Genomic DNA, 27687 nt, shown 5'->3' with positions numbered 1-27687 from the left:
GGGGAAGAAAAAGTGCGTCTTATATGGCGAAAAATACGGTATATGAAGTCTGGAACCAGTTGTGTTTTTGGAAAGTATTTATTTCTACCTCATCTAGGGTCATAATAATCAGTTTACATTGTAAAAGGTTATTTGTTCTTATTCTTTACAATTTATATAATAATATATATTGCAAAGCCAAGTGGTTTCATCACTTTCTATGCCAGACGTATATAAAGGCATATGCACACTATGGAAATTCAGCAACAAATTTCCTTGCTGATTTTTCTCACTGAATCAGAACCATCCAGGAATCAGCTCTTATTTTGCTTAGAATTTTACCATATAAATAAATAAAGGAACTAAAAGTCCCATTGACCAATCGGCTTTTCCGGGAGGATTCCACCAAAAGAATGAGCATGTTTATTCTTTCAGCAGAATCCGAGCCAGAAGTTTTGCTGCAGAACTTCAGTAGTGTCCACTGAGCCGCAGAATCTTATTGAGATCAATGGGATTCTGCTGTAAGTGGATTCCGCTCAGAAATGAATTTTGAGCTCCATATCTGTAGTGCGCATGAGCCCTAATACTTCTGTTAACCAGTTATGGCACGGCCATGGCTACCGGAGATTTTACCATATGCGCTGAAAAGTAAATCACTTATATTTATGCTACTGTATACCAAACCACGGCACACACCATTCATTATTTTAACAGAATATTGGTCAAACACCGATTTTGGAATATACCTATTTATCTTTGTATATCCCTACACCACACTTATTTTTCAGTGTTACATGTGAAGATTTGCAGGGCATAAAATGCAATACTTACAATTTTATAGTTGGAAATCCACGGACCCCAAATTCAGACGCAATGCCTGCATATGGAAAGGTTGTGTAAAATTAGAATGTATGATAGGTTTATATGGACATGAAGATGAACATTACAGATTTAAACAAGTTCTTACTTTTGATAGCCTTATACAAAAACATTTTTAACATAAGAGTTACCCTATGATGAGCAGTCTGACCTTCAGCGATCACGGGAATGAGGGTCCCTAGTTAATCAAGTGAATGAAGTGGCAGAGCACATGCTTTGTCACTGCTCTATTTGCTCTCTATGGCGCTTCCAAACATGGCCGGGACAAAAGTACAGATGGTTTCAAAAAGCCATGAGTTCTCATGGACTGGACAATTTTGTCAGTTCTCTAAGTTGCCAGATAGATGAGAAAATTTGTGTTTGTTCTTCAAGTAGATAACCTGATCCAAGAAGATGACCCCATGTATGCGCCAGAAAAGAAAGCAATCCTTTAGGACCTGCTGCCGCTTTGGCCAATCCAGTGCATCAATAAATAACATGTACTCCCAATCTTGTGAACAGCTTGCATGTAGTGCTACAAATTCCCTGCAGTGACCCCAGCATTCACCATAGTCACTACAGTATTTACTGCATATATAGCTTATATTGATGTATTGTTAAGATTTTTTTTTTCTGGAGACACTAAAACTATGGTCTAGGTATTCAGATACCATGCAGATCTTGCTAATATTTGTTCTGGAGGCAAGCTAGACAAACTTATACTTGTTAAAGGGCATCAATATTTTTCACGCTATAATGGTACAGACAACAGACTGGCAGAACAGTTATTAGAGATCTGTGTAAGAAAATGTAGAGGAAGTATAGTACGGGGGAAGGCCCACTCTCCTATTAGCCAAAATAGCACAAAAAATATATATATATATTACCATTTGGCTTATAGAACGATCATAGAATACATCAGACATATACAAGCTAGGTTTTTCTGTATTCTCCGATGGCTCCTGTAACCAACAGCAATATATATTATGTGCCATTTTGGCTATTGGGAGAGTAGACCTGTCCTCATACTTTACTGTCCTTACATAGGGCAGCAAAATCTTACGACTTATCTTTAAAGATTGCATGGTGGGACCTTACAGCAGCTGGACACTAAGAGATTTGCTGCCAACACATTATAGCAATACTAATCTCTGTTATACCGATATTAGTAGAGATTAATCCCCAAAGAAGAAATATTTATCCTCATGTAACATCTGCCACTCTCAGACTGACACATATCCTGTGTTATTCAAGGCTACAAACATAGAAAACACTACAGTTTTACAGTAGTATAGCATACAGTACTTGACCTTGAGCCGCTTGTGTAAAGTATAACACATATACAGTATATGAAACAACTTTACTTCATTGAAAGAAAGACATTAAAACAGATATGTCTGTATACAAATTTATTTCAGTTCGCTGGGTAGTCTGGATTTAAAGAAAGTATCTTCTCGGATCAGATGGACTAACCATTGTTGGTTTATATAGCACAAAGCTTTCAGACATAAATCTTCTAATAATAGACACTAATATCATTGAGATATATTCATAAGTATGTTTCTAAAAGCTCTAAATCTGGGCCAATATCTCCAATAAGTGGAAGCAGAGAGCAAGCCTATTTCTTACTAAATGAAGGAAAGGAAACTTTTCCCCAGTGGGGAGCACTGCATGGCCTATAAAACTCCACGTGTTTTTGGCGCTCTACCCAGAAGAAACTTTACCCTCTCAGTCGAGAATATACCATAATTTTGTTGAACTTAAAATAGGGCTGAAAAAAAGAATCGATTAATCGGCAACCAATCGATTATGAAAATAGTTGTCAACCATTTTCATAATTGATTAATCGGTTGGTTGATTAATTGGTCAGAACTATTATATGTATTTAAAGATAATAAAAAGCTACTCCTTTAGGCATCTAGCCAACCCCACAAACTCTCTCTACACACAATGCATCCCTTACCTAAAGCACACAGAAGACCTCAGTCCGATCCCCTTCCCTCATCCCTCCCTAATCTAACTCACAAATTATCTTCTTCTTCACCATGGTTATTTTTATCCGATTAGTTGATTAATCGAAACACTAATCGTCCAACTAATCGATTATGAGAATAATCATTAGTGGCAGGCAGTTCTAACTTAAAGGCGTACTCCGGTGGAAAACTTTTTATTTTTTTTTATCAACTGGTGCCAGAAAGTTAAACAGATTTGTAAATTACATCTATTAAAAAATCTTAATCTTTCCAGTACCTATTAGCTGCTGAATACTACAGAGGAAAATATTTTCTTTTTGGAACACAGAGCTCTTTGCTGACATCATGACCACAGTGCTCTCTACTGACACCTCTGTCCATTTTAGGAACTGTCCAGAGCAGCATATGTTTGCTATGGGGATTTTCTTCAACTCTGGACAGTTCTTAAAATGGACAGAGATGTCAGCAGAGAGCTCTGTGGTCATGATGTCAGCAGAGAGCACTGTGTTCCAAAAAGAAAATAATTCCTCCATAGTATTCAGTAGCTAATAAATACTAGAAGGATTAAGATTTTTTAATAGAAGTAATTTACAAATCTGCTTAACTTTCTGGCACCAGTTGATTTAAAAAAGAAAGTTTTCCACCGGAGTACCCCTTTAAAAGCAAGCCTGTCTACTTTGACACCAAGGAACATAATTCATTCTTATACTATAAAAGATCACTATTTAATGTGATCTGTATTGTGTATACATGGATCTTCTACCTAATAAAAGGCCCATATCAGCATGAGAGAGAAAAATTGACATCCCTTTGCCAGGTATAAAAACGTCCACAAGGTGTGAGATGAGTTGCCTATAAGTCTGGACTTTAAGGCAGCCAAATACACTGCTCAAAATAATAAAGGGAACACTAAGATAACACATCCTACATATGAATGAATGAGCTAATCATGTGAAACACTTTGGTTGAATGTGCTGACAACAAAATCACACAAAAATGATCAATGGAAATCAAATTTATCAACCCATGGAGGTCTGGATATGGAGTCTCACTCAAAATCAAAGTGGAAATCCACACTACAGGTTTATCCAACTTTGACGTAATGTCCTTAAAACAAGTAAAAACGAGGCTCAGTAGTGTGTGTGGCCTCCACGTGGCTGTATGACCTCCCTACAATGCCTGGGCATGCTCCTGATGAGGTGGCAGATGGTCTCCTGATGGATGTCCTCCCAGAACTGGACTAAAGCATCCGCCAATTCCTAGACAGTCTGTGGTGCAAAGTGGTGTTTGGTGGATGGAGCGAGACATAATGTCCCAGATGTGCTCAATCGGATTCAGGTCTGGGGAACGGGCGGGCCAGTCCATAGCATCAATGCCTTCCTCTTGCAGGAACTGCTGACACACTCCAGCCACATGAGGTCTAGCATTGTCTTGCATTAGGAGGAACCCAGGGCCAACTGCACCAGCATATGGTCTCACAAGGGGTCTGAGGATCTCATCTCGGTACCTAATGACAGTCAGGCTATCTCTGGCAAGCACATAGAGGGCTGTGCGGCCCCCCAAACAAATGCCACCCCACACCATTGCTGATCCACCGCCGAACCGGTCATGCTGGAGGATGTTTACTCTGACATGTGTCACATTTGCTCAGTGTGAACCTGCTTTAATCTGTGAAGAGCACAGGGTGCCAGTGGCGAATTTGCCAATCTTGGTGTTCTCTGGAAAATGCAAAATGTCCTGCACAGTGTTGGGCTGTATGCACATCCCCCACCTGTGGACATTGGGCCCTCATACCACCTTCATGGAGTCCGTTTCTGACTGTTTGAGTGGACACATGCACATTTGTAGCCTGCAGGATGTCCTTTTGCAGGGCTCAGGCAGTGCTCCTCCTGCTCCTCCTTGCACAAAGGCAGAGGTAGTGGTCCTGCTGCTGGGTTGTTGCTCCTCCACATCTCCTGATGTACTGGCCTGTCTCCTGGTAGCGCCTTCATGCTCTGGACACTACGCTGACAGACACAGCAAACCTTCTTGCCACATATTGCATTGATGTGTCATCCTGGATGAGCTGCACTACCTGAGCCACTTGTGTGGGTTGTAGTCTCATGCTACCACTAGAGTGAAAGCACCACCATTATTCAAAAGTGACCAAAACATCAGCCAGGAAGCATAGGAACTGAGAAGTGGTCTGTGGTCACCACCTGCAGAACCACTTCTTTATTAGGGGTATCTTACTAATTGCCTATAATTTCACACTTTCTCTTACCTGCCAACGAGCCCCCGGAGCTCCGGTACAGGTGTTCGGTCCCTGGGCTGTATTCTTCTTACTTCCTGTTAGCCCGGTACGTCACACGGAGCTTCAGCCTATCACCAGCTGCAGCGATGTCCCGCCTCGGCCAGTGATAGGCTGAAGCTCCTTTGGCGTGCCGGGCGAACACTTGTACCGGAGTGTACCGGAGCTCCGGGGGCTCGTTGGCAGGTAATAGAAAGTGTGTTTTCTTTTATTTTGCAGCCCGGACGGGATCAAATGAAAAAAGTGCGCACCGGACTATTCCTTTAAGAGTTCCCTTTATTTTTTTGAGCAGTGTATTTATCTGCCATACGGCTGGACACTGCATACTATTTGATATGCTAAATGACCCACAGCAGTAAAGAGACAATTGATTTCCCGGGCATATCCCAAAGAAACATGAATAATAACCAACAGGTTCATATTCCTTCATCATTTATGACATTCAGAATGGAGAAAGCATACGCTACAGAAAAACTACAAACATGGCTAGGCTACCACAAACCATAAATAGTCTGAGATACTAAGTTGTAAGTAAATGCTATATAGTTATGGATTCCATAAATTGTTAAAAAAGGAGATATATACAATAATTATTTATTTGACAAGTACCAAGAAAAGGTACAAGCAATTTCTGTTATTTGTGCCCAACACATTGTTCTATAAGTACATCTGCCCCTGCTTCTACCACCCATGGAGCCAGAATGGTGTAAATAAATAAAATAAATAATCTGTTTTGCCATCTGTTCTTTTTTGTAACTATTGTTTGTTCATGATAAATATTCCTTTATTAAAAGGGGTACTCCACTCTCCAGCGTGGAACAAAATGTTCCTAACGCTGTTTTCGCACTGCAGGGGTCAGCCACGCTCCCTCGTGATGTCACGGTCACGCCCCCTGAATGCAAGTCTATGGGAGAGGGCGTGTCGGCCGCCATGCCCCCTCCCATAGACTTGCATTCAGGGGTGTAACCATGACTTCACGAGGGGGTGTGGTCGACCCCCACAGCGCAAAAACAACATTCAGGAAATTTAGTACCACGCTGGCCAGTGGAGTACCCCTTTAAATACTACATTTGTCTGGTAAAGATTCACGTTACCTGAGAAGATCATTTTAGTCTTGCACATCCACATAAATACTACCCCATCACTTCTAGGGGATTTGTAAGATGGTTTCACAGCACCACATAGATGTATTGAAAGAACCTTCCTTGGCATGCATTTTGATCTGTGAAGTTCTTGCATATATGAAAAAGTTATTTGCATATATGAAAAAAATGCTAAATGCTCAGTTAACAGGAAAGGTTTGAAAATCGAAAAGCAGAGAGTCTTTGAACCCCTACCTGGAACTGTGATTAGTTCTACTAGGTGACACCATCTGACATATAAGCTTGAAGCAAGAAATGCAATATAGTCTGAAGACAACAAGTAACCATAGCTGTTCTGCCATCTTCTAACCATAAATAGACTTTAACGGAAAAAGTAGTAATTGAACCAAAGACTAAAAACTCTCCCTTGCTTGTCTGTTGTCAAGGCTAATATGGATGCCTATATTGTACCTATTACACAAGGCACTGGCTGTTTGAGCAGAATTACAAAAACTATGTTCTCTATTGGAACAATAAGGTTATCTGGTTACTTTTCTTACCAACCATCAAGACTAGACCATAGTACAAATTGAATTAGTTTTTTTCATACTCAAGAAATTGGGCAAAGAGGAATTTAGACAGGTGCCATCTCCATCTGTACATGGGTTAGCAGGTCATGTTCCACTCATATATCCACTAGTCACATCTGTACATGGGCTAGCAGGTCATGTTCACACCCATATATCCACTAGTCACATCTGTGCACAGGCAAGAAGGCCCTGTTCCCACCCATATATCCATTAGTCACATCTGTGCCCATGCTAGCAGGCCCTGTTCCCACCCATATATCCACTAGTCACATCTGTAAACGGGCTAGCAGGTCCTGTTCCCACTCATTTATCCACTAGTCACATCTGTGCACAGGCAAGAAGGCCCTGTTCCCACCAATATATCCATTAGTCACATCTGTGCACAGGCTAGCAGGTCATGTTCACACCCATATATCCACTAGTCACATCTGTGCACAGGCAAGAAGGCCCTGTTCCCACCAATATATCCATTAGTCACATCTGTGCACAGGCAAGAAGGTCCTGTTCCCACCCATTTATCCCCTAGTCACATCTGTGCCCAGGCTAGCAGGCCCTGTTCCCACTCATATCCACTAGTCACATCTGTACATGGGCTAGCAGGTCATGTTCCCACCCATATATCCACTAGTCACATCTGTGCACAGGTTAGCAGGCCCTGTTCCCACTCATATATCCACTAGTCACATCTGTGCACAGACTAGCAGGCCCTGTTTCCACCCATATATTCACTAGTCACATCTGTGCACAGGCTAGCTGGCCCTGTTCTCACCCATATATCCACTAGTCACATCTGTGCACAGGTTAGCAGGCCCTGTTCCCACCCATATATCCACTAGTCACATCTTTGCACAGACTAGCAGGCCCTGTTCCCACTCATATCCACTAGTCACATCTGTGCACAGGCTAGCAGGCCCTGTTCCCACCCATATATCCACTAGGCACATCTGTGCAAAGGCTAGAAAGCCCTGTTCCAACCCATATATCCACTAGTCACATCTGTGCATAGGCAAGAAGGCCCTGTTCCCACTGATATATCCACTAGTCACATCTGTACATGAGCTAGCAGGTCCTGTTCCCACCCATATATCCACTAGTCACATCTGTGCACAGGTTAGCAGGCCCTGTTCCCACCCATATATCCCCTAGTCACATCTGTGCACAGGTTAGCAGGCCGTGTTCCCACCCATATATCCACTAGTCACATCTGTGCACAGGCTAGCAGGCCCTGTTCCCACCCATATATCCACTAGTCACATCTGTGCACAGGCTAGCAGGCCCTGTTCCCACCCATATATCCACTAGTCACATCTGTGCACAGGCTAGCAGGCCCTGTTCCCACCCATATATCCACTAGTCACATCTGTGCACAGGTTAGCAGGCCCTGTTCCCACCCATATATCCACTAGTCACATCTGTGCACAGACTAGCAGCCCGTTCCCACCCATATATCCACTAGTCACATCTGTGCACAGGCTAGCCGGCCCTGTTCCCACCCATATATCCACTAGTCACATATGTGCAAAGGCTAGAAAGCCCTGTTCCCACCCATATATCCACTAGTCACATCTGTGCACAGGCTAGCAGGTCCTGTTCCAACCCATATATCCACTAGTCACATCTGTGCATAGGCAAGAAGGCCCTGTTGCCACTGATATATCCACTAGTCACATCTGTACATGGGCTAGCAGGTCCTGTTCCCACCCATATATCCACTAGTCACATCTGTGCACAGACTAGCAGCCCCTGTTCCCACCCATATATCCACTAGTCACATCTGTGCACAGGCTAGCAGGTCATGTTCCCACTCATATATCCACTAGTCACATCTGTGCACAGGCTAGCAGGCCCTGTTCCCACTGATATATCCACTAGTCACATCTGTACATGAGCTAGCAGGCCCTGTTCCCACCCATTTATCCCCTAGTCACATCTGTGCACAGACTAGCAGGCCCTGTTCCCACCCATATATCTACTAGTCACATCTGTGCACAGACTAGCAGGTCATGTTCTCACTCATATCCAAGACGGTTGAAAGAAGGAGTGTCCAGCACCAGGATGTGGGATTGAAAAGGTGATTTGTTATAGAAGAATAAGCATAGTATAAAGTATACAGCCTCTATAGGCTCCGTACCATGCATACTTTTCTTCTTAAAGCGTACCTGTCAGATCTCACAAAAAAAGAAAAAAAAAAAAAACTGTTATAAGTTACTCAGTGCCTCATCCTGATCATGTACATGTAATTTTTATGTCTCCATTCATGTGTGTCATCCTTAGGCAGTCCTGTAATGCTGGGGCAGGAGGTGCAGTATTTGCATAACTCCTTTTTACAGCAGTGTTGCCCTCTGCTGTGTTCCTACAGCTTTTGCAAAACTCCCAGCATGCCCAGAAATCCTTTGGCAGTTTTGCAACAGCTGGAGGCACATGTTTGGTAAAACTATGTGTTACAGCAATGTTGCTGCAAGCTGTGTTTCTCCTGCAGCCTTGTAATCAGCCATCTTATGTCCATGACCCTTGGACACGCTCGTGCTGCTGTGGGACTCAGTGTCCCAGGAGGTATGGGGACCCCTAGTGGTGGGATTTTGAAAGGCAGTTTTCTTTAATAAATATGATATTTTTTTTTTTTTTAAAGAAGTATATATATATAAAAAAATAAAAAAAAATACTGTTTTGCCAAGATGTACAACATATAAAATGTTTTTATAGCTGACAGTGCCCATTTAAATAAATTGGGCAAAGGGGACATATGCCTATTATCAAAATGTAACACTGCAAGGGTTAACTGTGGTTTACATTGTGATTATATCCTCCACGTTTCTCAGTTTCTCTTGGCAGGTTTTGCTCACGCATGCTGATAAATAGAAGCAGATGGTGACATTTCTAGAAAGCATACCGCTTTAGAAGAAATGGGAGATGTGGATAGAGACGAGTTCACTTAGATTCCAAAGCATCAACACATTAGTAGATGAGGTGGAAATGTTATTTCATCCACCTGTTTAAAAAATACTGACAGAAATGCCAAGCATATGAAGAAAATGTATTAAAAACCAGCCCATTTCCCTAAAATATCTTACTACATAAATACCATCCGCCTTCTTTTACAAATATAATACAAGCGTAGTATTCTCCCTGGTACTGTTTGAAGGATGGACATGACAGCAATATTGTGACAAATGGAGTAACATTTACTGTGTAGCTAGAACATACAGCTAGTATTTAGAAAAAGGTTGTCTTTATCTTAAATGGGGTTATCCAGGGAAAACAAATATTTTCTCTGGGACCCCCATAGTCTCCAGAACGTGCCTCTGACTCTCCCTGCTGCATGGAGTCTGCATGCACTCTATACATAGTCTATGGCAGTGCTGGAGAGTAAAATGCACTCCCATAGACAATGAATGGAGCCCATGCCGACCCACTGCTCTATGCAGCGGGGAGAGTGATCCCTGTTCTGGAGGCCATGGGGGGGGGGGGGGGGGGTCCCAGGGGTTGCACCCCCCAGTGATCAGACACTGTGGATAAGTATTTTGGGACTTTCTTTAACTAGCACTTTAGCCTCTTTATTTTCAGGACTGTGGTTGTCCATGGAGTAGAATGCTCATTAATCAATAGATCCTAGTAATAAGTAAACTTAAGGGTCCTGAAAAAAATTGATGTTGTTTTCACTGACTTTTTGACAAAGAATGAAAAATCTTCATTAACATTTACAGGTAAGAGCTTTTTAAAGATCAGCAAAGCCCCAAACACAATTCTCACTATTAATCTTGTTGAAAATAAAAAATAAAAGGAATAATAAAACAAAAGCTTTTCTTAATGCTTGACACAACAAGGGCTGGTATAGGCTTGCAGTTGTATCCACCCAAACTACACCCCATTCCATCCCTATAGAAAGGGGAGAGGCACAGTTGCACTGCTAACTAAGGATGCCATGTTAAATCTATGTGAGACAGGAGAGGAAATCTTTTGCATTACATGGATTACATAATAAACGGCTGATAAAAAGAAATGTGGAGATGTGACTTCTGCTTTCATATTGTGATCAGGAAGTGGCAGTGTACAGCCTTGCTAAAATGTAACTGCAACTTCAAAAATTAACAAAACTATTCATAATGTAGACACTTACTTGAGTGGACTGTCGCATCCATCTTTCCAACTCTTACAGGGGAACCACTTGTCCTCATCTCAGTGCCAACCTCATTCCAAACAGGTTCAAGTTTTTTGCAGTGGCCACACCAAGGTGCATAAAACTAGAAAAAAAATGGTTTCATGTGTTTCATGCATGTTAAAAAAACAAAAAAAAAAAACAACAAAAAAAAAACACAGCCCAATAGTAGAGGATAATAAAAGAAGAACTATTACTGTTGAGAAGTCTATTGCTTCCATTGCATGAAGCCCCATAGCATACAGCACAGATAAAGTTATTTATTATGGAGGCTGAAGGATTTTTTAAAGGGGTTGTCCAGGGTGCCGCACATAGTACCACTAACACAAGCATTAGACAGTGATTGGCTGAGCAGGGCAGTTTCTGCAGGGATGACAAGTCATTGAAACCAGGAAGAAAGGGAGACTAGGAGCCATCAGAAGGGCAACTGCAGAGGATCAGGGTAGGTGAGTATCTTTTTTTTTTTTTTTTTTTTTTTACACCACCTTTAGTCATATATAAAAATGATTTATCGCCAGAAACCCCTTTAAAGGGGTACTCCGGCCCTAATACATCTAATCCCCAATCAAAAGGCTAGGGGATAAGATGTCTGATTGCGGGGGTGACCCCTGCAATCTGTTATTCAGCAACCACCTTTGCGAGCTCTTTGCAGCGCCGGAGGCTCCGAGTATGCAGCGTGACGACCACGGGCTGGGTGCTGAATGATAGATTGCGGGGATCCCCAGCGGCGGGACCCCTGCGATCAGACATCTTATCCCCTATTCTTTGGATAGGGGAAAAGATGTATTAGGGCCGGAGTACCCCTTTAAAGAATTAGAACATTAAAGTATTTTAGTCCCTAAAATAGCAAGCTCTACATTCCCCAGATTTTCTCTTTTGGCACAAATTAAATTAAAAGAGAAATACATGTTTAAGCGTAAGTGTCATTAAACTTAACTTTTGACATGTGGTCCAGACATGTAAAAAGTTTAGGTTGCATTTGGTCTCAGTCCTGAGACCCACTGCGATCGTGAGCAACAGCTTCGCTCCTCGGCAGGTTAGGCTACTTTCACACTATAAGTATTCATCTGTTATTAAACATCCATTTTCTGAGTAAAAATGGATGTATAATAACGGATAAAATAACGGGTGCTAACGGCTGAATAACGTCTGTCAAAATAACGGGCATATTCATCTGTTAAGACCAGTTATAACATCTGTCACGTACGGATGTTTTAACACCTCTGCCTACAGACTTCCACAGCCGGGACTACTACTCCCATTATGGAACAGACTTGTTTCCATGATGGGAGTACAGAGATGAGCAGTGGGGAATAGACTGACACGTTCCCGCTGTGCACTCCGATTGCACTTTGAGCAGAACAGCAGCGGGGACATGTCGGGCGGTGGTGGGGAATATATGAATGAGGCAGCGCATTGGGGGTACAGGTCAGGTACCGGCGGTGGGGAATGGAGTGCTATAACAGCACACAGGGGGGACAGGTCCCTCCATTCTCCACTGTTCCTCTCTCTCAGATACGGAGATGAGCAGACGGGAATGGACTGGCATGTCCCTGCTGTGCGCTGTGATAGCGCTAGAAGATGACCGGTCAACAGGCGGGGGGGGGGGGGGCGGGGAATCATACATATACACATGGGGGAATGAAATGAATATACGGTAAGGAACACTGATGTTTAAAAACCCCGCCAGAAGCCCTGAATGACTCCTCAGTACCAGCCAGTCAGGGCTCCCGGCGGGGAATTTAAAAATGAAAGTAAAATAAATTGTACATCGCAGGGGACTTCTAAACGCATCGGGTCTCAGAAGTGCGACCTGGTGCCATCGACCTGGACCCATGTGCTACAACCCCCGGGTTGTAGTACAAACACTAATGTTGCCTCCCGAGCCACCGGCAGACTCCCGCAGCCGGGGAATTACTACTCCCATCATGGAAACAAGTCTCTTCCATGATGGTAGTAGTAGTAGTCACTCAGCACTGCAGGAGCATGCTCAGAAGTAATAACGGATATTATAAACCAGGTGCAAACGGATGACATAAAGGCTCATCCGTTTGTCATAGACTTCAATGTTAAAAATAACGGCCGTTAATTTACCCGTTTCTTGTAACGGAAGAAAAATTTGTGCATGTGCCGTTTTTTCTTCTGTCACAAATAACGTCTGTTATTCATGATGGACCATAATGGGTCATAATGAATAATCAAAAAATCCCATAGACTTTAATGGGATTTTGTAACAGCAGTTTAACATCCGTTTTTAAGGCTTTTCTAACGGAAGTTTATAACGGGTCTTTTAACGGAGCAACTTTACTGTGTAAAAGGGGCCTATCACAGGAAACAAGCGCTGTGTAGTTATTTTTTGCAGCTCACAGTTCCCTGCACAAACCAGGAAGTACCTACATTTTCAAAGGCTGTTTATGAGGCCTACGGTGGTCCAATTTTTAAACAAATCATCTGGGATGCCTTGTGAAGTCATGTTGAGCAAATGACTTATTTAAGTAATTTTTACCACTTTTGGCCAGATCTCTCCCTTTAAGTTGACTTAAAATAGGTGTCCATTTTCAAAGAAGTACTCCAGGTTTTGCCCCATATAATTCTCACTCACCACAACTACTTCTACAGTGCCATCTGCAGAATCTATGCATTTCAGTTATTTAATGTGTTACAGGAAGTAGTCTATTCTGGGTCAGCTGACTTCCTGTGAACTACATAATACATTATCACCTATAAAATCCCCCCCACCCAGTTCTGTCTGTATGTCTCTCCATCTATACAATGCTGCTGTTATCTCTATGAGACCAGGATATACAGCAGCAGGCGGGTCCCATATAGTAATAAGATGCAGTTATTCACCTCCCCTGATCATGCTGGATACCTCTGGCTGCTACCTCTGGCTCTGGCTGCTGTGTGCAGTTAGCAGATTATTAAGTTTTTTTGTGTGATGCAACCTGAAACTGCTCCACTGTGTGCAAGAGGTACATTAACCACAAGAAAAGAAGACAGGATGTAGCTTTATCACATACAGTATACTGTTCTAGTCTCCTTTAGGGGAAAGAATTTCTATATTACCGATCACTTACTGCACCTAGATAATACTCACATCAAATGCAGTTATGAGACTCTACACCTTATCTCTGCAAAGCTGGAGGAAACCATATCATTGGGGAAATAGGAATCGAGATGGCAAACCACCCATTTATACCACATCAGCTAAAATTGGTACATGCAAGGAATACACAAGAGCCTCTACTTTAATATTTAATAATACCCTGAAGTTGCCAGTCGTTTAACAACCAGATATATGAGTAGTACAAGACAACAACATGTAATTGCTCACTATGCATACTAGGGATGTAAGAAAAAAATCGATTTGCGCGATTATAGCAATTTTTCACTTGGCGATACTGAATGGGGTGGATCAGGCTCTATCAATGGATCGCAGATCAATGGAGTTCAATAGAACTCTATTCATCTGTCTGAGGAATCTAATGATTCCTCCTAAAAGTCTAATAAAGTGTATAAAAAAAAAAAAAAAAATAGTTTTAATAAAAGTGTAAAAGACATGGTATCGCGATTTGAATCGTGTTGCCAAATTCTTGGCGATTCACAACCCTAATGCATACTGTATAAAGAAACATTGTTTGATTAAAATGAAGCCAACATGCACATGTATATACATGATCAGCTTTATTGGTTTTTCCACAGCAACCAATCACAGTTCAGCTATCATTTCTTAATCTCTAGAAAACATGAAATCTGAGCAGGTTGTAATGGACATTAGACAGCTTTATTTTCAGGCAGGATGACAAGTTATTATGGATAATTTGTAAGTTAAACATAACATTTATACCTCACCAAGAAAGGACACAAGATTAAAAGTGATCAAGACTTACGTCAACAAGCCAAACATCCTCTTGTCTGGTGTCTTTGAAACTACACAACAAAAACAAAAGACAGTAAGTTAAAGAGGTATTAACATCTTCATAATCGTTTTTTAAATTGTAGGGCATGTAAAGTTATAGACTTTTGTAAATACATAACATTTTCCAACTTACTTCTTATATGTTACAGCTGCTTGTGTGTAATGTGTACTGTGTAAGTGAGCCATGCAAAGTGCTAGCAGATTGCACAAAACCAGCAAACCCTGTGTTTCTAACGTTTATACACAGAATAAGAGCCCTCCATGCTGAAAGCAGAAAGAGAGAGAATGCTCTGTTCTGAGCAGAAAAGGGCACATGAAAACATACCTTTAAATCTCCTAATTTTTTATTTGGACCATATATTTGCTTTAGGCTCTTCTATTCAGTAGTATAGTAATAAATAAAAAAAAAGTACTTTTGCAATAAAATGTCTACTGGCATCAAACACTCTTATGCCTATTGTTATGCATAAAACAGGACATTGCTGACAGCTCAGTAGGAGTGGTAAAATATGCACACGTTTGCACTTCTTTATACTGAGCCACAAGTGCAGTACTGCCACGTCTCTGAATGATGCAAATCAGCCACATTGGCTGTAAGGCTCAATGTGTGACCTGTATGACATCATTAAGAGGCACCCAATGGTCCTGCACTAGAGGCTTTTTTTTATTAGGAAAAAGGGTGAGAACATGATACCGGTTATTTTTCTGACTTTTATTGTGTTTGCACGAAACCACTGGCAGTCGCCCCACGGAGGTTCTGGGAGCCGATCCTCCGGTATTGTCCAAGTAGGAGCATTCAGTCTAAAACTTTACGGTAACTACAGGATATTTTCTTTTGCGTCATGTTATGGTATCCCAAAAATGGCTTGTACAGATAAAGCTCCCAATTGCTTCCCCAATACAACCTGGACAGCCAAAACGCACATCAGAATATCCCTGAAGGCTATGTTAACACTCTGTCTTTTTCCAGTTATTGAGAAAACTATGGTATACACTTTATTTTTTTATACACAACAAACTGCACTTGTAATGACAATTTTCTATATATCTATGGTGCTTTGTATATATAATAATAACTGACTTGTGCCGTTACTGCATATTGTTTGCCATAATGCAATGCAGTAAAAGCTGCCTGAAACCCATCAGTATTATTGCAGCATCATGTCCCCAGAGGTTTTCTCAAGCATTCCCTCAGCTGCTGCTGCCATAACCAATCCTACTTGTTTTCATTATGACACACAGTTTCGTCATCTATAAAGAGAAGATTGCATCATTGGCACAAAAGTAAATCCTACATGGTTTTCAGTTCACATTATGCTTATGCCTCATTGAAGCACATGGCTTTCCAGTACATACAGCAATGCACTATCCACTCCACAGAATCCATTATCCCATAACTACTCAGTGAACCGCACACTAACAAATCCCACCATGAATAGACTGCCAGCACTCGAGCTGTAGTATTCAACATAGTCCACTCATCAGCAATTTAGTTAGGTGGTCTAGATATACTATGAAGATGTCACTACATGGAGGCTCTGTTCACACAAGCTGGAGGCTCATTCAGCACGCAGCACTAGACTTCATCCAAACCACAACAGGCCCTCTTAAAAGTTTTTATGGTGTGTTGGGTGCTCTTAAAGGGGTACTCCCCAGCTGGTACCAGAAAGTTATACAGATTTGTAGATTCCTTTTATTTAAAAATATTAATCCTTCCAGTACTTACCAGCTGCTGTATGCTCCACAGGAAGTGCTTTTTTTTATTCCCTTTCTGTCTGACCCCAGTGCTCTCTGCTGACACCTCTGTCAGTTTTAGGACAAGCAAATCCCCATAGCAAATCTATCCTGCTCTGGACAGTTCCTAAAATGGACAAAGGTGTCAGCACAGTGGTCAGAGAGAAAGGGAATTCAAAAAGAAAAGAACTTCCTGTGGAGCATACCGCAGCTGATAAGTACTAAAAGAGTTAAGATTTTTTTAAACAAAAGTAATTTACACAGCACATAATATTGTTGCTTCCTCGGACCATCTGTGAACCTAACGTACAGCATGCATGCTTGAGAAGTGTTGGAAAACATATGTCTTATTTCATTGACCAGAACTCCACACCTCTTTGTATTTTGCAATCCTAAGTGTTTTCCTTTATGCAATCCAAACTGTGTAACATTTTGGTCCGGAATAGGAGGACCTATGTCAGACACTGGATTAAGTGTAAAGAAGACAATGAGTCATGTACATGTTACACAAAAACATGTATGCAAATAATGGTCTCAAGTCTACATAAGTGTTAACAATAGACTTAATACTCCATCATAGGTCTGACACTTAAAAGGGGTATCAAGCTGCCCCTCCGTTCAGAACATTTTGTTCTGAACGCTTGGAGCGGGCGGCAGGGTAGTGACGTCACGCCCCTCATGACATCACACCAGGCCCCCTTAATGGGAGGTGGTGTGGCAGTCACCACGCCCCCTCCCATAGACTTGCATTGAGGGGGGCGTGGTGTGACGTCACGACCCCCTGCCCCCGGCACCCAGCATTCTAAATGAACGCTGGGTGCTGCACAGAGATTGGTGGGGTCCCAGCTGCGGGACCCCCGCGATCAGACATCTTATCCCCTATACTTTGGATAGGGGATAAGATGTCTAGGGACAGAGGACCCCAATAAGCAGGAAGTGTACATAACAACAGAGTTAGGTCTTAAGCAGAGGCTGAAAAAGGCAGCGTACATAACTCAAAAGGAGTAGATATTGTGCCTAATAAAGCAGAAGTGGGTACACAATAGGCAATAATTGTATCAAGGACACTGTACATAACTAAAGCAGAGATAGATAAGATGTTGGCAGTGGTTATACCTGAAAGGCAGGGTGTATAATCACATTCTGTATGTAAATGGTCACACAATTTAGACAGGAGTTGGCCGAATAGTCGATAGATATTTCGCCCAACTTCTAGATAAAAGTTCAGCTGAAGGTGGAAAAAGCTCTGAAAGCAACATATCTCCAGCAGGAACAAAGATTCAGGCAGGATGAAATCCAAAGAATCCTTCTTTTCCCCAGCGTCTAACATCAGGACAGTTGGGCTGCCAGCATGCTAGCATGCCAAGTCTGCCAAAACAGTGGGTTCAGACAACTGACCATTTATTTCAACTTCTATTTGAAATCATCATACACTATTAGGGTATGTTCACACTGAGGAATTGGCGAGGAATTCTCGCTTAAAAATTCTGCTGCAGAATTTCCGTTTTTTTTCCGCTGCGTGGAATACAGAAGGAAACTGTTTATTTTTTATTCTGTCTCCAGGTTGGGTCTGGTATTACAACTTGGCTCCATTCACTTCATTGGAACTGAAATGCAGAACCACACCCAACCTGGAGATAGACAGGGAGTGCTTAAAAAAAAGAAGAAAAGAAATTAGCTCTGTTTTTCTACTCCTGGATAACCTCTTTAAGGCCGTGTTTAGACGCTGCATCAAATAAGGTGTACCGCTTATGCGTGTTTTTTTTTTTTGCCATGAATAACCTAAATTGGGGTACGAAAAAAAAAAGGGCACATTTGACAACAAATTGCATAATCGCAGTAAAATGCCCCATTTATCTGCAGTTTTGGTTACTTGCGACAAAAATGCATGTGTGAACACAGCCTAAAGGAGGTTGCCAGATAATACCCCGTGCCGATCTGTCATAAAGTTGTAAAGAGACACAACTTATACTAGGATGATTGCTGGGATAACTGACCTACACCCAGCAAGTATTGTGCATAGGTCGAGTGCACAATACTTACTAGAGATTGGATAATTGGGACTGGTGCATGATACTCACCAATTGTGATGCCTAGTATGCATGAACAACTACTTTAAAGGGGTACTCCACTGGCCAGCGTTCAGAACTAAATGTTCCGCACGCTGATTTCACGCTGCAGTGGTCGGCCACGCCCCTCGTGGTGTCACTGCCATGCCCCCAATGCAAGTCTATGGGAGGGGGCATGATTGTCATCATGCCCTTTTCCATAGACATTCATTGAGGAGGCGTGGCCATTACTTCATGAGGGACATGGCCACTATCAGTCAGTGTGCAGCAAATCTGTCAAACAGTGGAAACTGCAAACATTTTATTTTAGAATATAATTTACCTTCCAGGACACATCTCTCTGCCACTACTTGTGAACACACACAAGCACATATCCACCAGCCATAATAAAATCAGCTGCCTACTAAGATGTTCTCGGCAGATCCTGTATGTTATGACATGAAAGCTCTATGGATTGGACTTATTCTCCCAGCACATACCACAGATTCCCAGTTAGACTGAGATGTGGGCAAACTGGAGGACAAATTAGTAATGTTCCTCTAACTAATCCTGGACATTATATCAAGTGTGGCAGGAAGAATATCATTGACATGAAGGGATGTACGTGGTCTGCAACAATGTATAGTAGATGGTATATATCAAAGTAACATCCACAAGAATACCAGGGCCCAAGATTTCCCAGCAGAACATTGCCCAAAGCATCACACTGTCTTGACTTCTTCCCACAGCGCATCTGGATGCCATTTCTTACCCAGTACACATGACTGGCCATTTACTAAATGTAACAAACCAATTCATCAGACCAGGCTACTTCAACCATTCCTCCATGGTCCAGTCCCGATGCTCCCATTTTGGTTACTTTCTGCAATGAATGGGGTCAGTATGAGCACTCTTAATAAACTGTGGCCACAAAATCTGTGTGTCCCTACAACTCCCTATTATAGGCCAAATCTGTGGAATGAGACCAGGTAGGGTTGGGCGGTATGACTAAATGTGTGTATCACGGTATTTTTGTAACTTTTGGCGGTTCCACGGTATATAACGGTATTTCCTCCTCCTCCTCTCCAAAAAAATTAATTATCAGCGCTGCGCTGTTCTGCCCCCCCCCCCCCCCAATTAATTAATTATCAGCCCAGCGCTGTCCCCATCAGGGTAAATACTCACATGTCACCCGCTAGCGCTTCCCTCCTCGTGTTGTTTGTTGCGGCCGCCGGCACTGACACAAGGTAAACAAAATAAACTAACGCATGTTTCGACGTCGGCCTTACGCTAGGGATGGGAACGTGGGACAGCCGTCAGCCTATCACCGGCCGCAGCGATGTTCCGCCTCGGCCGCTGATAGGCTGAGCCCACTGTCATGTAAGGAGCTCTGGCCGGTTCTTACTTGCAAGTGGGCTCAGCCTATCACTGGCCGAGGCGGCACATCGCTGCGGCTGGTGATAGGCTGACAGCTGTCCGACGTTCCATTCCCTAGGAAGCAGATGAGGCCAGTACCTGACCAACGGAGGTAAGATAAAGTTTATTTTGTTAATTTTTTGCAGCCCGGGCATAGGGATACCGCACAGTATAGAGCAGTGGTCTTCAACCTGCCGACCTCCAGATGCTGCAAAACTACAACTCCCAGCATGCATGCTGAGAGTTGTAGTTTTGCAACATCTGGGGGTCCGCAGGTTGAAGACCACTGGTATAGAGTGTAAGCGCCGGCGGCCGCAACAAACAGGAGGATGGGGACAGAGCTAGGTTGATAATTACCGTATTTATCGGCGTATAACACACACTTTTTAGGCGTGTTATACGCCAATAAGTCGCTGCAGTTCAATGATTTAAAGCGGGCACTTTAAATCAATGAACTACAGCGGCTTTGCAGGTGCAGAGACCTGCCGTCGCTGCCGGCTTCTCTGCCCCTGCCTGTCCTGGGCTCTAGAGCCCTGCTGCCGGCCCTTCTCTCCCCCGGCTATCGGTGCCGCTGCCCGTTCTCTCCCCCTGGCTATCGACGCCGCTGCCCCATTGTCGGCGCTGATAGCCAGGGTGAGAGTGCGTCCCACGCGTCGTTGCTATGCACTGCACGGCGCAAAACGTCATTGCGCCGCGCCGTGCAATGCATAGCAACGACGCAGGGGACGCACACCGGAGGCCTGTAGCAGCGTGGACCCGACCCTGGCAACAGGTAATTATACAACCGGGGATGGGGGAGGCAACAGGGCAGCGGCGCCGGCAATGGGTGCCGCTGCCCCTTCTCTCCCCCTGGCTATCGGCGCCGCTGCCCCATTGCCGGCGCCGCTTCTCTCCCCCTGGCTATCGGTGCCGATCATCAGGGGGAGAGAACGGGCAGCGGCGCAGATAGCCAGCGGGAAAGAAGCGGCGGCAGCAGGGCTCTAGACCCCAGGAAAGACAGGGGGAGAGAAGCGGGCAGCGACGGCCTCTCTCCCCCTGCCTTTCCTGGGGGTGTATCGGGGTATACCCATGCACTCACACGCACCCTCATTTTACCAAGGATATTTGGGTAAAAAACTTTTTTTACCCAAATATCCTTGGTAAAATGAGGGTGCGTGGTATAGGCCGGTGCGTGGTATACCCCGATAAATACGGTAATTGGGGGGCAGAACAGTGCTCGCGGGAAACATATCATTAGTTCCCCGATGTGGGGACAGCGCAGCGCTGGGCTAATTCATTTATTCCCGAGGGGGAGGGGCCCAACCGGTATTGCGGTATGGGTTAAAATTCATATCGTGCAGCACAAAAATGTCGGTATTCGGTATGAACCGGTATACCGCCCAGCCCTAAGACAAGGCAGGCTAGCCTTCACTCCTGTCATGCAACATTGGCCTCCACAACCATTGTTACTTTACCAACTGTTCTCCACTTCTGGTAGGTACTGTACGAACCGCTGGATACTGGGAACACCCCACAAGATCTGCTGTTTTGGGGATTCTCTGACCCAGTCATCTAGCCCCCACAATTTGACCCTTGATAAAATCACTTTCATCTTTACACTTGCCCATATTTCCTGCTATCAATACGTGAACTTTAAATATAAATCCAGCACTGCTCTCCCATCTGTTCTTCAAAGTTTGGCTTAGAGAGGCGCTGCATGCACTGGCCAGTCAGGTTGCAAAGTACGTACGTTGCCTAACCAGTTCTGTGCATAAGTCCCAATAATTAGAAAAGGATATGTGCACAGAACTCACTGGGTGTCATATGGTTGCCTTGGAAACCCAACCACCCAGCATGTGCAGCGTCTCTCCAAGATAAGCTTTGCTCAAGAAAGCAAGGTTGGTGTTACAGTTTACGATCTGTTCACTAGCTATCGGCTATATGTCAACCCATGACGGATTCCACTGTCACAACTCAATGTTATTCACTGCCCCAGTGGTTTTATTTTTATGACTGATCAGTATATACACCAAATATTAAAAAAATATATTAGTAGCCTACTTACGTCTCATCCAGGTCCTCTACAAATGCAGAGGATGTGGCCAATAGGAATAAGGCTGCAACAAAACACAAGGAAAGAATAATGCATGGGTATGCTTAAAGGTGTTATTCGCTACAAGGTGAAAAAAAAAAAAGTTATTAAATAGATTATGTAAAAACAAAAATGTTTCTCATATATTCTATTAAATCATGTTATTTGTGTTTTTTATACATTAGAAAACCTGGCCACTAGGTGTCACCCTATATGGCTCAGGATTACTTCCCCCCCCCCCCCTAACGTTGACCACTTTCGGACCAACGCCTGCCGGGCAGCGTGGCACAGCGTGGTCCGGAATGCGCGCTGCAATGAATGAGGAGAGGGAGAGGCAGGGGTATTTAAATTTTGCGTGCCGCACACGCACGAGCGCTGTGCTCGCTCTCTGCTTGTTTCCTATACAGGCAGAGAGTGAGCACAGCGCTCGTGCGCGCGGCACGCAAAATTTTAATATCCCCGCCCCCTGCATCTCCCTCTCCTCATTCATGGCAGGGCGAGAGCTGCAGGAGAGAGAGGAGACGGGCGGAAGCAAGCCCCGGCCAGGCTTCAGATGACGTCGTGCCTGCTGGGGCTGCCCACTTCCTGCCCTCACCAGAGAGCTCAACTCTGAGCTCCTGCAGCTGTGCAACAAAAGGTATTTTTATGGAGATTTGGCAAAAAATAAATACGGGGATAGATGTATTTAGTGCCAGGGACAGATTAGGAGGGGGAATAGGGAAATGTAATTTAGTGATAGCTACTCTTTAAGTACGTACCTGGCAGACAGTAATGGACATGATTATGAAGGATACGCACTTGTATTGGGGCTAAATGGCTATGTTGTGAGATTACCATTAAGCTGTGGCTATCGTGAAATGGGTATTTCTCTGTTGGAGTTTCCTTCTTTAACTAAAAGTCCCAGAATTCCTTGTTTATAAGTGTGAGGTCAGTTTTCTCCCTCCCTCACATCAGCCACCCCACCCATTTAAACACAAAAGAGCTGCATTCCACAAAAAAAAAAAAACTAGTGTTTATTGATCAGGGTGCCTACAGCTGTTGCAAAAATACAATTAATTGCAGAATAATCACCATCCCACCTAGTGGTCGCTTCAACCATTAAAGCAAAGACAGGCTCCCTGTCATCAGCTGACTAGTGATGTAATGACTCGGGCCACACTGCAACCTGAGACGACACATTTTATATGCTGCTAAAAATCAACTTGGTGGCAAAAATCACAGAAGAATAGAGAGACCGGCATTATATATAAGTAAAGACACTAGATTATAAACTACACTAACTTTTTGGCCCCTGTAGCCTAGACAAATAAAAAAAAATCCTGGAATACATCTTCAAACTCTATCATCAATGTTCACAACCCTATACTTTACATTCACATATATGATCTATACGTCTCACATATACTCATAGTTGTATACTATCCAGTCACACACAAAGATGCAGCAATCTTTATCTTGACTATCTCAATCAGTAATAGATCAGTGATTCCCAACCAGGGTCCCAACTCCCAGCATCCCTGTACAGCCAAGGCATGCTGGGAGTTGTAGTTTTGCAATAACTGGAGACACCAAGGATGGGGAAAAACTGCCATAGAGAGTGAATGGAGCTGTGATCAAGACTCCCCTTCTACTGACTGGTTTGGGTCTCAGCAGTCGGACCCTCATCCATACATGTCACCTTCCCCGTGTATGGGTGAGATGGTATTATTTTGGGGTCACCCCTTTAACACAGTACAGACCATAATGCAGCCAACTTAACCTTGACAGATCCAATGTCATGTGACACTTACTGCCTCTGTATATAATCTGCACCTCCTATATACTGTAAGTGATAGAATAGTATACAACTGTTAAAAATGGACAGAAAAAGCAGATGATGTATATGAATGGGCACTATACCACTGTGCAAATATACAGGAGACCATAGATGTGACTGTACAGTATACATTATCTACCTGGTCTTCTATTACATGTTTACGTATCTGAATATATATATATATATATATATATCCTATGATCTGTATACGATTGAATAGTATACAATTGTGAAGATGTATATGAAAACCAGATGATGTATATGAATGGGCACTATACATCTGTGCAGTATACAGAAGACCATAGATCAGTGGTCTTCAACCTGCGGACCTCCAGATGTTGCAAAACTACAACTCCCAGCGTGCCCGGACAGCCGTTGGCTGTCCGGGCACGCTGGGAGTTGTAGTTTTGCAACATCTGGAGGTCCGCAGGTTGGAGACCACTGCCATAGATTGTCTGTACAGTATACAATATATACCTGTGCTTCCTATACATTTGCACAAATCTGATCTCCTACACACTGTATGTGATTGTATTGTGAAGATGTATAGATGAAGCAGATGATGTATATGAATGGACACTATACATATGTGCAGTATACATGTGTCACTGATGTACTGTGCCCCTCTTATACCCAGCTCTATGCCAGCGGGTGAGGAGGAGATGACACCCTCAACAGCCCTCGTTTCAGTATGGGCAACCCACCCAACCACCCGGGAGGAAGCAGCCGTGCCCTAGGCTCCTGGCACCAAGCAGGGAAGAGGAGAGACACAGACATGGCTTCTGTCATTACCTGTTGCTAGGAAGGTGCAGAACCCGAAAGCTGCCATGTTGAGAGGATGTGATACCGGAAGGAAACAGAGCTTAGCAGACAGAGCCTTCCTCCTCCTCCGTGTGATAGGCCGAGCCCGGAGGATGCTGCATTGTGAGCCCAGAGAAGTCCCGCCGCCCACTCTCCTGTGAGAGTGGGCGGCGGGACTTCTCTGGGCTCACAATGCAGGATGAGGGTCCTAGAGCTGGCTGTACACAGTGCATGTGCCCCGCCGCCCCTCCTGATATCCCGTTCACACTGAGCGTTTATTTTTCGTTGTTTTGACATTTTTATTCATATTGTTACGTTATGTATGGCCAAATATTTATACTACCATACACTCCCCAAATAACGCCACCAAGTACCCACAAAACACTGCCCAATATAGGCACAATAGAAGTTATGAGGGATACAGTGTGGATATTGTATGTATGATTGTGTAGTATGGGCCAAAAACCTAAAGTAATCTACAAACATGATATATGCTATATATATATATATATATATATATATAAATAATTGATAGTAGGCAGCACTCCAACTTTAGTGAAATCAAGAATTCTTTAAGTTTATTCCATATAGGAGAGAGAACGTTTCAGTGATCTCACATCGCCATTTTCAAAAATCGGAGGTATCAGCGGGGCATAATATATATCTCCACAGCGGTATCAGAGGGGCATAATACATATCTCCACAGCGATATCAGAGGGGCATAATACATATCTCCACAGCTGTATCAGAGGGGCATAATATATATCTCCACAGCGGTATCAGAGGGGCATAATACATATCTCCACAGCGATATCAGAGGGGCATAATACATATCTCCACAGCTGTATCAGAGGGGCATAATACATATCTCCACAGCTGTATCAGAGGGGCATAATACATATCTCCACAGCGGTATCAGAGGGGCATAATACATATCTCCACAGCTGTATCAGAGGGGCATAATACATATCTCCACAGCGATATCAGAGGGGCATAATACATATCTCCACAGCGGTATCAGAGGGGCATAATACATATCTCCACAGCTGTATCAGAGGGGCATAATACATATCTCCACAGCGGTATCAGAGGGGCATAATACATATCTCCACAGCTGTATCAGAGGGGCATAATACATATCTCCACAGCGATATCAGAGGGGCATAATACATATCTCCACAGCGGTATCAGAGGGGCATAATACATATCTCCACAGCTGTATCAGAGGGGCATAATACATATCTCCACAGCGGTATCAGAGGGGCATAATACATATCTCCACAGCTGTATCAGAGGGGCATAATACATATCTCCACAGCTGTATCAGAGGGGCATAAAACATATCTCCACAGCTGTATCAGAGGGGCATAAAACATATCTCCACAGCTTTATCAGAGGGGCATAATACATATCTCCACAGCTGTATCAGAGGGGCATAATACATATCTCCACAGCGGTATCAGAGGGGCATAATACATATCTCCACAGCTGTATCAGAGGGGCATAATACATATCTCCACAGCTGTATCAGAGGGGCATAAAACATATCTCCACAGCTGTATCAGAGGGGCATAAAACATATCTCCACAGCTTTATCAGAGGGGCATAATACATATCTCCACAGCGGTATCAGAGGGGCATAATACATATCTCCACAGCGGTATCAGAGGGGCATAATACATATCTCCACAGCTGTATCAAAGGGGCATAATACATATCTCCACAGCTGTATCAGAGGGGCATAATACATATCTCCACAGCGGTATCAGAGGGGCATAATACATATCTCCACAGCTGTAATAGAGGGGCATAATACATATCTCCACAGCTGTATCAGAGGGGCATAATACATATCTCCACAGCTGTATCAAAGGGGCATAATACATATCTCCACAGCTGTATCAGAGGGGCATAATACATATCTCCACAGCGGTATCAGAGGGGCATAATACATATCTCCACAGCGGTATCAGAGGGGCATAATACATATCTCCACAGCTGTATCAGAGGGGCATAATACATATCTCCACAGCTGTATCAGAGGGGCATAATACATATCTCCACAGCTGTATCAGAGGGGCATAATACATATCTCCACAGCTGTATCAGAGGGGCATAATACATATCTCCACAGCTGTATCAGAGGGGCATAATACATATCTCCACAGCTGTATCAGAGGGGCATAATACATATCTCCACAGCGGTATCAGAGGGGCATAATACATATCTCCACAGCTGTATCAGAGGGCATAATACATATCTCCACAGCGGTATCAGAGGGGCATAATACATATCTCCACAGCGGTATCAGAGGGGCATAATACATATCTCCACAGCGGTATCAGAGGGGCATAATACATATCTCCACAGCTGTATCAGAGGGGCATAATACATATCTCCACAGCGGTATCAGAGGGGCATAATACATATCTCCACAGCGGTATCAGAGGGGCATAATACATATCTCCACAGCTGTATCAGAGGGGCATAATACATATCTCCACAGCTGTATCAGAGGGGCATAATATATATCTCCACAGCTGTATCAGAGGGGCATAATACATATCTCCACAGCTGTATCAGAGGGGCATAATACATATCTCCACAGCTGTATCAGAGGGGCATAATACATATCTCCACAGCGGTATCAGAGGGGCATAATACATATCTCCACAGCTGTATCAGAGGGGCATAATACATATCTCCACAGCGGTATCAGAGGGGCATAATACATATCTCCACAGCGGTATCAGAGGGGCATAATACATATCTCCACAGCGGTATCAGAGGGGCATAATACATATCTCCACAGCTGTATCAGAGGGGCATAATACATATCTCCACAGCGGTATCAGAGGGGCATAATACATATCTCCACAGCTGTATCAGAGGGGCATAATACATATCTCCACAGCTGTATCAGAGGGGCATAATACATATCTCCACAGCTGTA

The 27687-nt window shown here is 43.4% G+C and overlaps 1 protein-coding gene across 3 annotated transcripts in view; it reads right to left on the bottom strand.

Annotated features, from left to right (window-relative positions):
• TMX3 (thioredoxin related transmembrane protein 3) overlaps positions 1-24860 on the bottom strand; it is a 72437-nt gene extending 47577 nt beyond the window's left edge. Inside the window, exons 1-5 of one of the 3 annotated variants that reach the window (XM_056521477.1) lie at positions 24725-24860; positions 22090-22141; positions 14819-14858; positions 10890-11013; positions 811-856 (exon numbers count right to left, since the gene is read on the bottom strand). In XM_056521477.1, coding sequence (XP_056377452.1) covers positions 811-856; positions 10890-11013; positions 14819-14858; positions 22090-22141; positions 24725-24761 — 299 coding nt within the window. In that variant the 5' untranslated portion in view covers positions 24762-24860. Of the gene's footprint in view, positions 1-810; positions 857-10889; positions 11014-13530; positions 13615-14818; positions 14859-22089; positions 22142-24724 lie in introns of those variants that run through there. The other 2 variants (XM_056521480.1, XM_056521478.1) reach the window with 2 other exon arrangements.
• Positions 24861-27687: the final 2827 nt, after the last annotated feature.

The sequence above is a fragment of the Hyla sarda genome, chromosome 5, assembly GCF_029499605.1.
Source record: "Hyla sarda isolate aHylSar1 chromosome 5, aHylSar1.hap1, whole genome shotgun sequence".
In the NCBI taxonomy this organism is placed as follows: domain Eukaryota; kingdom Metazoa; phylum Chordata; class Amphibia; order Anura; family Hylidae; genus Hyla; species Hyla sarda.
This window is presented reverse-complemented; position numbering and strand designations above follow the sequence as displayed.